We start from the raw sequence: 12,645 nt of genomic DNA on the forward strand, positions 1-12,645 counted from the left end.
ATCCTAATGCAAATTCTTGCTTGAGTACGAATTTCTGTAATCAGATTGCTTTCTTGCCAGTACTGGACTGGGGCTATGTACTCCGGGAATGGGGTTTGGATGAAGGAGAAGGGGAAACTCATCTGGAACTTGGGACTCAGGAGAGACGGCTCTGAAAGGCGAGTGGCTAGGAATTGGGCACTCCACTAGGGGGTGGTGGGCAGCCTCTGGGAAACCACTGGGACCGGAAGAGAAAAAGCCCTGGGAAGTGGCAGTGGGACCAGACAGGAGAGAGGAGGATGCCAGAAGCAAGCTTCACCCACTTAGAGAATTTGTGTTGGGCTCACTCTTACTTCATTCATTCAAAATTATTGATTACCTCTTGTGAGCCAGGCTGTGTTAGGACTGGAAGATGGGGGTGGGGGGAGGAGACAGACATGAAGAAGACCTGGCCTCTCTTAGGAGCCTGAAGGCAAGGAGGATGTGCCACGGACAAAAGTAACCCCACTGGGCAGTTGATAGCAGTCAGAGCTGGGAGAGAGTTACAGAAAAGGCGTTAGTGCGTGGAAGAGATTACATCGGGCTTGAGTTGGTGTTGCCATGAGACCCGGAAGGCATCATGGTAGACGAGGAATTGGCCTTGAGAGGCACGTATTTTGACGTAGAGACAGAAGTGGAGGCATCCCAGGGAGGGAAGGCAGGGTGGGCAGAGCAGAGAGACACCAATCAAAAAGTGTGAGCGACACAGCAATTACTGGTTCATGTGCACCCACGTGTGCTTTATGAAGGTTCGAGAGTTAATTTGAGGAAATTTTTATAGTGTTTTTCTTTAGGGGGATAATTTTCTGTATTTTTCCCTATTGAATAGATTGTGCCTTTTTAAGTATAAAATAACGATGTTGATAATAATAACAATGTAAATTGTGATCAAGTTGGATAGAGACTTGAATTGTCAAGTTTGGTTGTGTTCTGGGGGCAAAGTAAACACATTACTGATTTGGTATCCTACCCCTCCCCCTACCCCCACCCAGCGGGCACTAATTTTTTTTTTTTTTTTTTTTTTTTTTATGAGGAGATCAGCCCTGTGCTAACATCCGCCAATCCTCCTCTTTTTTTGCTGAGGAAGACGGGCCTGGGCTAACATGTGTGCCCATCTTCCTCCACTTTATATGGGACGCCGCCACAGCATGGCTTGCCAAGCAGTGCGTCGGTGCGCGCCCGGGATCCGAACCAGCGAACCCCGGGCTGCCGCAGCGAAGCTCGCGCACTTAACCGCTTGCGCCACCGGGCCGGCCCAGCGGGCACTAATTTAACTTGAGCCTCTTGACTCCAAGAGGACATCGCCCATCCCACCCAACCCTGAATGAAAACTAAGTTGTAAGAAACAATGTCCAAGAAATAGTTTATTCTGAACAAGGAACACCGCCTACTTGAATGGAGCCAGGAAATCCAGCATCTCTCGGGCTACTTCCTGCTCCTACCCCTCATTCGTGAACTCAGCCCAGCGAGAAGTTCCAAGTGCTGCCAGGGTCACAGTGGAGAGAGAAGCAGCCCCGCTGTTTCCTGGAGAGGACAGGACGGTGCCGACGGGGAATGAAGAATGAAACGTGTGCAAGACAAGGAGACTTCTGTGGACAACACAGTCTAGACATAGCCTCGGTTCAAAGGAGGAAAACAATAACGATTTCTTTTTGTTTTTTAAATAAAAATATAAAAACACACCATACATTAAAATGTCTCTTAAGAAATCTAAGAGATGACATTGACAGCCCCAAGGATTGATTTATGATGTAAAAAGTGAAAATTGGAAGTTGGATAAAAAAATAAACACACAATTGAACTTTAACAGGGATATACGGATATCGAAGACTCCAGGAAGAAAAGTTCAAAGAATCCTAAACACCAGGCTTGTTTCTACAGAAAACTGACCTGCCAAATGAGTTAATTGGGAAACTTTCTCCAAATGATGATGACGCTGCTGAGAAAAGATGGCTACCATTCAGTGAGTGGTATGTACTGGGTGCGTTCCACACAGGATGTTATTAACCCTATAACAACCCTGCAAGGTTAGTTTTATTGTCTTCACTATAAAACGAGGAAACTTGACAGGTGATTACACAATTTGCTAAGGTCCCCGGTTAATAAAGAGCAGGGCTAGATCTGAACACAGGTCCCCCTCCAAGTCTAAGCTTCATCCTCGATGCCACAGCATCTCCCAATTCAAAGGCAAAGTGCTCCCTGAATAGATCATCACGTCATTTGTTTTTTGTTTTGTTTACAGTGTCCTCTTAGAATAAACTTTCTAAACATGCATGCTTCCTGATTTATCAAGATGGGGCTGCCCCGTCAATGGCAGTTGGGGACCCTCTTTGAGACAATGCTGATGAGACCACTTTATACCCTTCCAGGAAAGAAATCCTGGAAGGGGATGGAGACTGAGAGTTCTGCTGCGGGCCTGGGTTTTGGGAGGGACTCTGATGACATTCTACAGGAGTGGCCGATGCTCAGTGACTTGACCTTCTGAATGGGCATCTACTTGCCATCCCAGCCCCAGGGGTGGGGTGGGGGCGGGGCCTGCTGAAATTAAAGGAGAGGGGGCAGTCATCAGTGAAGGAGGGAGAAGTGCCTCTGCAGCACCAAGACCTGGGGGACCAGGCTGGGCTGCAGGCCGCGCCATCTCAGGTCAGGACTGGCCAGGCAGAGAATGCAAATGAAGACACTTTAAGTTTTGCACCAGGATCCGAGAATGGTGTTTCCATGGGAAGGGCAGACACATCACATGTTTCTTGTGCCGTTGGGCTGCACTTCAAAAGTACTGTCTAATGAGCCAGGATGGACCGAATTGCAAAGTTGTGATGCTCTAATTGCTTTGGGAGGTGGGAGTACACTTCAAATATCAGGGTATATTTTGCATGTGTAAACAATTTTATAAATTTCAAAGGTTTTGGATGTCTGCTTCCCAAATGGATTCTCCCAATAACCTTGTAATTAGAGGTGGGGTGGAGAGCTGCTGAACCCCTTTGGCAGATGCAGAAAACTGAGGCACAGGAAGGGCAAGACTTGTCCAAGGTCGCGCAGGGAATCAGTCGGGCAGCTGAGATCAGAACTCTGGCTTCCCTACTAGGAGCCCAGGGCTCTTTCTGCATCTGATGTTGTCAGGGGTGAGATAGGGACCATTGTGGCATGGAGACGGGCTGCTGGTGGGCAGGGCAGAGATGTGTGCAGTCCCGCCGGGCAGCCGCAGGTGGTGGCTTAGCTGCTGCAGCCCCGGGAGCAGGCGTGGGCGAGAATGTTGTTGTTGCACCCGTCCTGGAGCTTGCCCTGGGCCTGGCTCCCAGCTCGGCCCTCCGGGTCCAAGAGCTGGCCGCTCTGCCCCTGCTGCCTCCTCAGCCTGCAAAGAAGCACAGCACAGACCTGAGTTAGCGACACGGGGCTGGGGATGTCCAGGAGACACGTCAGGGGAGGCAGAGCGACTGAGAAGCCTTCAGCCCACACCTTCCCTGGGCCTGGTCTAGAGTGCTGTGCTCTGCAGCCAGGCAGGCCTGGGGCCAAAGCCCAGCTCGGGTGCGCCCAGGTGAGTCACCTAACACAGAGAGCCTCAGTTTCTTTATCTGTAAAATGGAGGTCATAATTCCTCCCTCACGGCACCTCGTGAAGTCTACAGGGGATCAGGTATGTAATTTGCCTGAGTTCACGCAGTCAGTAAAGGTGGTGAGCCCCCGCATCATTCATTCATATATTCAGTGAATGCCCACTGAGGTACCAGCCACCAGGCCTGGGAGCAGAGGAGACCCTGGCGAGCAAAGCAGTCACAGTCTCTGTCCTCATGGAGCTCACGGTCTAAAGGGGGAGACGGGCACTAAGCAAATTGTCCCACAAATAAACATCCAAACAGATGAGCACCCAGACTTAACAAAAGAGCCCGTGATGGACTGTGTTAAGGGAGTTTGATTCTGAACATTGCATTTCTTAGCAGCTGGGCAGCTGGTCACCTTCCACATGATTTAAGATGTCAGCATCCCTCTCTTTCTGATCTTCAAGTTCAGGTTCACACCCTATCCCACAGCTGTCACTGCATGTGGATGGTGCAGGAAAAAATGGAATTGAGACATTTAAGGAGGCAGTAAGAAGTCCGAGAATGGGAAGAACTCACCTCAAACCCTGGCTCTCAACACTGGCTACTTGGGCCAAGGGGTCAACCTGCCTATCTTCTTCTGAGCCTCAGTTTCCCTATCTAAACCCGGGGACAGTATCATGCACTTGGCAGGAGGCTAAGGGGAAGCAGAGAGAATGCATGTGAAACATCTGGTACAGAGCCAGAAATAATAATATTACAGTTCTTCCTTGTTCCGAAAGACACAGGTTTCAGCCTTTTATGTTTTTTTTACATTAGCCTGTTCTGTCAAACGGAGCGCAGACCTATCGCCTGGTTTAAATGGAAGCGTCGTTCCTTCCAGCAAACACCTGGGTGTGCTTGTCATGTGCAGAGCACTGTGGATGATCCCCAGATGAGTACGACACCGTCCACGGCCTCAGACGGATCACAGCTGTGTGTGTGTGCGCTAGTGCGTGGTGGGGATGCCTAGCGTGCGCACAGTGCCCTATTTGAGTGAGTCCTTCAGGTTACTAAAATACCAGCAGCAACACGGTCTTTTCTAAGGCAGCGACTTGGCGGTGCCTGCCTCCTGCCCTCTGTCCACCTGCAGGGACCAGGACCAGGTGAGCAGTCCCTCCACCCCCGAGGCTTGCGGCTCTCAGGAAGGACGACTGGGAAAGGTGGTCAGGGTTACAACACGTCATCCTAGTGGAGTAGGGTCAGGACCCAGCGGACAGGGCTGGGATCCAGAGGACAAAGATGCAGCATAGTGATGAGAGAGCCCGATGAGTGAGAGATGGATTCTGAAATCTTGTGTGGATCAGAGAAGGCTTCCTGTAGGAGGCAGCATTTGAGCTGGACTTTAAGGACTGGTATAGAATGTGGGTAGCTGGAGGGAGGGAGGGAGGGAGGGTGGAGATTTGAAATGAAGAGATGCCAGTGAAGGAAGGCAAAGAAAGTGGAAAAGAACACTGCAGTGTGGACCAGAGTCCTCTCTGGAGGTGACAGTTTCAGCCACTCTGGCACCTCCTTTTGGTCAGAGCTAAAGTAGGAGGAGTAGGCCAGAGGAATAGAATTAGCTATTTCAAGTCTCCGCTTCTCTATGGAGGGTCATACATAGAATACTGTGACCACGAGTACTGGAGGCCCAGAGCGGTGACTAAATGAGGTGTGGGTCATGCCTCTTGCAACCTACCACCAGGTTCAGTGTGAGCCAAGGAGGCAGAATCAAGAAGGAAGGACCCTTCTATGGGCAGCCACCTGTTCACCTACAGCCTAGAGAGCTGGGATTCTAATCTAGTTCTGGGAGGCTCCAAAGCCTGCATTTCTCCCCCTACATCTGCACTCCCACCCACCAACCATTCACCATCCCTCCACCATCCACTCATCCATAAATGCATCCTCTCACCCATCCATTTTCTGTCCACCTATCCACCTATTTCCTGGTCCATCTGCCCATTAGTTTACCCCCTCCATCCATCCATCCATCCATCCACTCCCATATGTCCATCCATCTTTCCCACCCCCACCCCCACCTGTCCACTCCTACTCACCTACCTGTCCACCCCTCATCCACTTACCTCTTCACCCACCCACCCATCCACCTCCCATACACACACACATCCATCTATCTACCTCCTCCATTCATCATTCACCCATCTACCAATATGACTGTCTATCTACCTATCTTCTCTTCATTGTAGTGTTAGCCCTGATAGTTGGCTTTTCTTTTTGTAATGCAAGTGCCTGACTTAAGCTTTGATTGCAGAGGCATCCTCTTCAAAGAGGGCTATCTTGAACAAACGCATTGCCAGCCACGTGACTAGATAAAGAGCCAGGCTGTCTTCCCCACTGCAGGCTCCTTTGTTTTAGAGATCTTGGTTGATTTCCATAACTGACCATTTGGGCCCCTTGTTTTTTCTCTTCCTGTGCTTCAAATTCTTGCTCTTACATTTTATTTTTTTATTTTTCTTGCTCTTACATATTAAATTCACCAATAAAGAGTGAGCCCTTGAAACCCTAGGCCCCCACCCTTGACCCCAATAAAAGTAGAACCCCAGGCTCACTCTCTCTCCCCCAGCACCCCCACCCGTGACCTTGCTGTGTGGCCCCAGGTGTGCCATGCAATTTCCAGGACCTGTAAATAGCAAAACTTTTTTTTCCTGAAGTTTCCTGATGGTTATTGCTGAGGGCATGTTGCAATCATAAGAAGTACAAAGGCCAGTTCAGTCACAACATTAGTTATCAACTGGCTGAGACCGGCATACAATACTCATCCATTTATCTAATTATCCACCTATGCACCTGTCCATCCATTTCATCTATTCACTATCCACCCATCCATTGATCCCTCATACATCCTCTATTTACCCATCTACTCACTCACCACCACCGACTCGTCTCCCACCCATTCATTCACCCATCCATCCAGTTATCCACACACTCCCATATGTCCATCATCTACCCTCAATCCTCTCCACCCCACTCACCTGTCTATCCACCCCTCATTGACTGACCTAATCACCTGTCCCCCTCCCATACACCTGCACATCCACATATTCACCCATTGATCTATCTATCTATGTCATCCATTCATCATCTACCCATATATCAATCCATCCATCCATCTACCACCCCCCTCCATCTACTCATCCACCTATGTACTCATCCCTCCATTCACCCATCAATTCATCCATTCACTATCCACCCATCCATTGATCCACCCATATACCCCCTATTTACCCATCAACCCACCCATCCACACCCCATCCATCACCTATTCATCCACTATCTATCCACCTATCTAACTATCTATCCACCACTCTTCTGCTTATCCATTCATCCATCTACTCCCATATTTCCATTCATCACTGGCACTCACCCATCTGATCAATGCCTATCCACCCTCCACCCATCCACCCATTCATCCCCCTATCCTTTCACTCATCATTTCCACCAGTATTATCTGTGGGCCAGGCTCTGTGTGCCAGGCTCACAGTTGAACGGGCTGGGGAGCAGGACAGAGAACACACTGAACGTTCACTGTGAGGAAGTGTCTGCTGGAAGGAAGCAGTATGACATAGCGTTAAGGGGCTGGGCTTAGAGCCAGGCTGTTTCTACCCCTGGGTCTGCCACTTACTAGCCATGTGACTTTGGGAGGCTGGCTTCAAACCCAGGGCTCTCTGTCTCCAACATCCCTGTTCTTTCCACTGAAACCTATGCCATTCAATCTGGACCTGGAAGGAGAAGAGCATGCAATGATTTCTCTATGTTCTGAAGGAATTAGAAAGGCTCACGTTGCTCAAATAAGAATCTGTGAACCACGACAGAGATATGAAACCATTATGGTTGGCTCGGAGAGCTCACTTATATGACTAGCCCACAGCCCAGTTATCTATAACTCAGGAGGAAATGAAAAAGCATTTTACATATCCTACTAGGTGTAGCTCAAGTCTGCAATGCAAATTGGCCAGCTATCTCTGCAATGGCAGGAACATTTAATTTTCTCAGCAACTTATCAAATTGATTGTCAGCTTTGTGACCAGAATTCTGAGCGAGGGATGTGAGCACTCTCAGCCTCCTGAACCCAGCCATGAGATGCCAGAAGGCAGTGCTCTGTCACAGAGAACCTCTATCAGCAAGAGTAGGACACATATTAAAATGGGTAATAAATTGGGCTGAAGGCATTTTTCAAAGGCAAAGCTCCACACAGGACTAAAATAAAATGATTGCAATCAAACTAACATCAAATCAAGCTATTTCACATACCAAGGATGGAGTCTTGGTATTGATGTTTAATACCAACATCAACCTCCAGTAGACGGCCCGCAGACGAGGCCGGCCCTCCTGCATGAGAGAGACCAGCTTTCGCCTCCGCAGTGTGCTTTACAAAGAGAAACACTCTTAAGTGCTTTCACACCTACTCGCATCATTTCACTTGTCTCCTGCACGTCGTTCCTGACTGGAGAATTCCGGAGCGGCCGTGCGGTGTAGTGGGAGAACGCAGGCTTTGGAGTCTTACAGAATCAAAGCAGAATCCCAGCTTCGCTGTTGCCTGCTGAGTGGCCTGGGGCACCTGCACCACTTCTTTCAGCCTCTTCCCTTCACTGTAACATGGGGACAACGCTTCCTTAAAGGAGAAGGTGAACTAATGTGTGCTTTCCGCTGCCCTGGAGCAGGCACTTTACAAAGGGCAGCTATTTTCATGATGATGATTGCAGTGGGGAGATACTCCCATTTTGCTGGTGGGGAAACTGAGGATCAGTAAGTAAAACTTAACTTCCTGCCGTGGTTCTGATGATGTCTCCCGGCAAGGAGGTCCCCACAGACGGTTCTGCAGGCCTCCTCCTGGGAGGTCAGGGCAGAAGACACGGAGGAGTGGAGGGTACTGGAATGGAGTACACACGGAGGGGCTGAGGGTCGGGACCCAGAAGTGGGAGAAACAGGACAACAGGCTGAGGAGGGGGGAATCCAGCTCCAGGAGTCACAGTAGGGGGCGGAGGGGTTCACTAATCAGGGAGGGCCAGGGCACAGAACTGGAACGGGGTCTCCTGCCTGGTTACGGGTCTCACCTCCACTGGGCAAGGGCCACAGCACGCCACCTGTGTCTTCACAGCACCTGGCCTTGTGAACAGCCTGGGGCAGATGCACAACCTGTGCAGGGAGGATGGGCAGGCCAATAAAGGGATAAATGCCCAGCTGGGTTTTCCCCCTGCATCAGCAGGGGGTTTGCACAGGTCGGTAGGCTCTGTCTCAGCATGCCAAGGGGGCAAGGAGGCCGGTCGTAATTCAACGGAGTAACAGGGTGTCCTAGCTGGACAAAATTGGATTGCCATTTGCAGAATTGGCGAGCTCACAGCCTTTTGTGGACAATTTGCATGAGTTGACATGCGTGGAGCTTTCTCTCTTGTGGCTGAGGGAGCTGGGATAGGTTGTCTGTTATTTTGTGTCTATGCGTGTGTATATGTTGGTAAAAAATTCAGGGAAAATCATGTTTGACACAGCACATAATTGATATGGCACTATATTGGTCTGATAATTTTGTTCATAATTATTATTACCAGCAAACACTTGTGTAGTGCTGACTGATTATGTGGTAGGGGCTGTTAAGCACTTAACATGTGTTAACTCACTTGTCCTTACAACAACCCTATGAAGTAGGTATCAACACCCTGTTTTACAGACGAGGAAACTGAGGCACTACTGTGAGGTCCAAGGTCACAAAGCCAGCAAGGATCAGGATGCAAACCCAGGCAGTCTGACTCCCGAGTCTGCTCTTGGCTGTTATGTATACTGACTCTCTATGGTTCATAAAAACCAGAGTTGAAATTACTAGAAAGTTCTGGAAGGGCATACACCAAATTGAACAACGGTTGCCTGGTTGGGGATGGGGGGGGTGGACATTGAAGGGAAGAAAGCAAAAAGCCGCCTGGTCTAACTGTGCGCACACTGCAAGAATCCCTTCTCTAGTGTCCCTAGCAGAGACCCAGCCAGTCTTACCAAAACCCTGCTCCCCATCTTCCAACATAGCCCATTCCACGTGGGACCAGCTCAAATCCTTAGAAACTTTCCTTTCATGTAGAATTGAAACTGAGAATTCTACATGAATTCTGCTGCCTGATAGCTCCTCCCCAGTGGCCTGTGGTGTGCTTTCTGGAATTATTCAGGCGATTCTAATTTTTCTCTCTCAGGACACTCCTTCAATTCTTAGAAGCCCTCTGGGCTGACTGTCTTCTCTTGTCCCCCAGATCCACTCTGCCCCACTCTCCGCCTCCTCTCCAGCCTGGGAGTCTGACTCCCCGGGACCATATCAAAGGCTCCCACGCCCCTGGGCTTCCAGCTGGGCTTGGCCAGTGAGGAGCCCAGGCAGAGATCAGCAGGAAGCAAGGGCAGTCAAGTGTGGGCATCTAGTCCCCAGCCCTCTCCCTGCACTGTCGCCTTGAGCTGCTGGGAACACTGGAAGGTCACTGCTCCCATCGAGGCAGCCCTCTCCTCGGAAGGCCTCCCTCTCCTCATCTCTTCCAGTCTCCATGTGGAAACACCTTGGCTTTTATGAAGACCCAGTTTACTGCACTAGCCTTTATGATGCCCTGCACCCACACTTTTGTAGTTGGTCTTTCATAAATAAATTCTCCTTGGAGTATTTCTTCTGGGACTCTGACTGATACATTTTTCCAGTCTCCCATGAGATGTCTCTTCCTTAAGTAAAAACTCTGTTTAACTAGCTGTTTCACTTTCAAACCTCATCACTTATTAGGAAGATCACCTTGTATGCAAGGCTTGTCTCACAAATTCAATAACAGCCTTTGGCCGGAAGCATTAAAATCTTGTTTTATCTGCTGTTGCTGGAAGCAAAACGTATTTGAGGAAGTCTTCAAATGGACGGTGTCAGCTACTCCACGGGTGGGATACAGCAAAATGTAGAGGATTATCTTACCATCCTCTCCCTCTCTATACTCCTTTGCAAATAGATCAGCTCTGGAAAGACGGAAGGGATGGTAGTCTCAGGCTTCTGAGTAATGGGGATTGAGATGCTGAAAGCCCTCTCATTCAATAGCTCTTCATTTAATACCCACATCCACTCTTCCGGATAAGAATTAACAATGCCCATTGTGAGGGTGAGAAAGGGGCATAAAGAGACGAGCAACTAGTGGTAGGTCACACAGCTTGTCGGGGGGGGGCCGGGCTCACATGGAGGACTTCGCTCTTCCTATCTTCCCAGCCAAGTGCACCTTCCTGTACAGTGACACTAGCAGATTTCTCTCTAGATTTAGAGGTGAGGCTGATCTTCTGTGTCTGAGCTGGCATAAGAGTTAGACTCACTGGGTCCTTGCTGATACCCATTATTCCTGTGTGGGTGCAGAGGAAGGGGCTGTGCGGGGGACCTGATGGATGGGGAGTCACTAATGGTGTTCACTAAACGTTCTGATTTACCCCTCTCCTGGCACGTGGCAGAATTGCACTTCCAGGCTCCCCTGGGCCAACAAGTGTGAGTAGAAGTACTACCATCAGGCTGAAGCATTGCCAGTGAGAGACTCTCTCAAAGTCTCCTTCCCTCTGTCATTGTGACTCAATGTTCCAGAGATGCTCCCTCAGCCTGGGTCCTGGAATGAGGAGGATGATGGTGACATGGGAGTGGCACCCCCAGCTGACCTGCCATGGACATACAGTGTGAACAAGAAACAAACCTTTGTTTTTGTTAGCCACCGAGATTGGGGGTTTGTACCTGGGTGTCGTGTCGGGAGGTGATCTGGAGGTCCGGACACTGGTCTGTTGGTGAATAATGGCCTCAGTCCAATTCTGGGCCAGAGAGGTCCCATGGGAAATCCCTGTGGCTCCAGACAGGAAGGAACTTTTTGATGGTCAAGGGCCTGAGTTAGTGGTCCACTTTGGGGCCACTACCTCCATGCCTGGGCAGCCAGCCCTCTCTGTCCCCTCACTCCTCTGCCCCCATCCACCTGTGGTTACCATGTTCCACCTGTCCAGAGGAAGAGAGGAGGTCAGGTGGGCAGCCAAATGGGACCACCTCCCTTTTCTTTACTAACCTGTCCCAGCCCTCAACATCTGTCACTCCCTACTCTTTCCTCTCCTGGACTCTATTAACCCTACAATACCATCTTTACTGTGCAAGTGGAGTGGACCCCCATTATTTTGCCTTTCCAGCACTGGACTCAGACAGGAGCTGCCACCTCTGTATAGACCTTACCTCCCTGGTCACAGCTATTGATTGGTCTAAGGGTGGGCACCTGACCCAAGCAGCACCAATCACAGTCCTCCTCCAATGGCCAGATTTGATTGGTGCAGGGAATGGCCCCTGACCCAAGCTGGGCCAATCGAGGCATTCTCTGGGATACTTGAATTTGAGATCAGGAAAACTTTCTCCTTCTTGCCTTTTCGTCAGCTCCCTGTTTTATCTACTTTCTTGCATTTGGTGGCAGAGCTGGGAAACTCTGGAGCTTTCAATAGTCATGTCTTCCACTGTGTAGAAAGAACTAGTTTACAGTAAAAGAAAATGACTTCGATGTGCAGAAAGAAAGAAATTGCTAGGAGAAGGAAGGAGCGAGGGCTGGCAAGGTTCTTGGCCCGGGTCCTAGCTACCTTGGGGTCCTGTTGCACCCCAGCCCTTCCTGTGGCTACACGAGTCCTCCAAAAAGTTCCCATTTCCCCTAAGCCATTTGCTTTTGTTTCCATCCTTTGCAGCCATGACAGTCTCAGAGGATTCACCATTTATGCTGGTATCTGTCTCTCCAACCTCCCAGAGCCACAATTTTCCTAGGTTAAGCAATGGGACCAGTAATACTTCCTTATCTTTACACAGAGCTTTGCAATGGTCAAGGGCCATTGTGATTTGGAGCTCTGAGTCTGATTTCAGGCTCCACCAGCTGAGTGGTCTTGGGCAAGACATTGCACTTCTCTGAGCCTCACACTTCTCTCTGTAAAATGGGGGTGACGGTTGAACCTTGCCTTAGTGCAAACCTCTAATTAAGTTAAAAAATGATAAGTTATGTGAAAGAGCTTCAGAAACTGTCAAGAGGTCAACCAGTAAGATAGGGCACTTTATAGTCTGTAAT

At 49.5% G+C, this 12,645-nt stretch overlaps 1 protein-coding gene across 4 annotated transcripts in view; it reads right to left on the reverse strand.

The window, feature by feature from the left end:
• Nucleotides 1-1,369: 1,369 nt before the first annotated feature.
• STK32B (serine/threonine kinase 32B) overlaps nucleotides 1,370-12,645 on the reverse strand; it is a 349,018-nt gene continuing 337,742 nt past the window's right edge. For all 4 annotated transcript variants that reach the window (XM_004432264.3, XM_087434910.1, XM_087434908.1 and 1 more), the window contains one exon: nucleotides 1,370-3,370. In XM_004432264.3, coding sequence (XP_004432321.1) covers nucleotides 3,232-3,370 — 139 coding nt within the window. In that variant the 3' untranslated portion in view covers nucleotides 1,370-3,231. The remainder of the gene's footprint in view (nucleotides 3,371-12,645) is intronic.

The sequence above is a fragment of the Ceratotherium simum genome, chromosome 8, assembly GCF_057802395.1.
Source record: "Ceratotherium simum simum isolate JZ-2026a chromosome 8, ASM5780239v1, whole genome shotgun sequence".
Taxonomy (NCBI): Eukaryota; Metazoa; Chordata; class Mammalia; order Perissodactyla; family Rhinocerotidae; genus Ceratotherium; species Ceratotherium simum.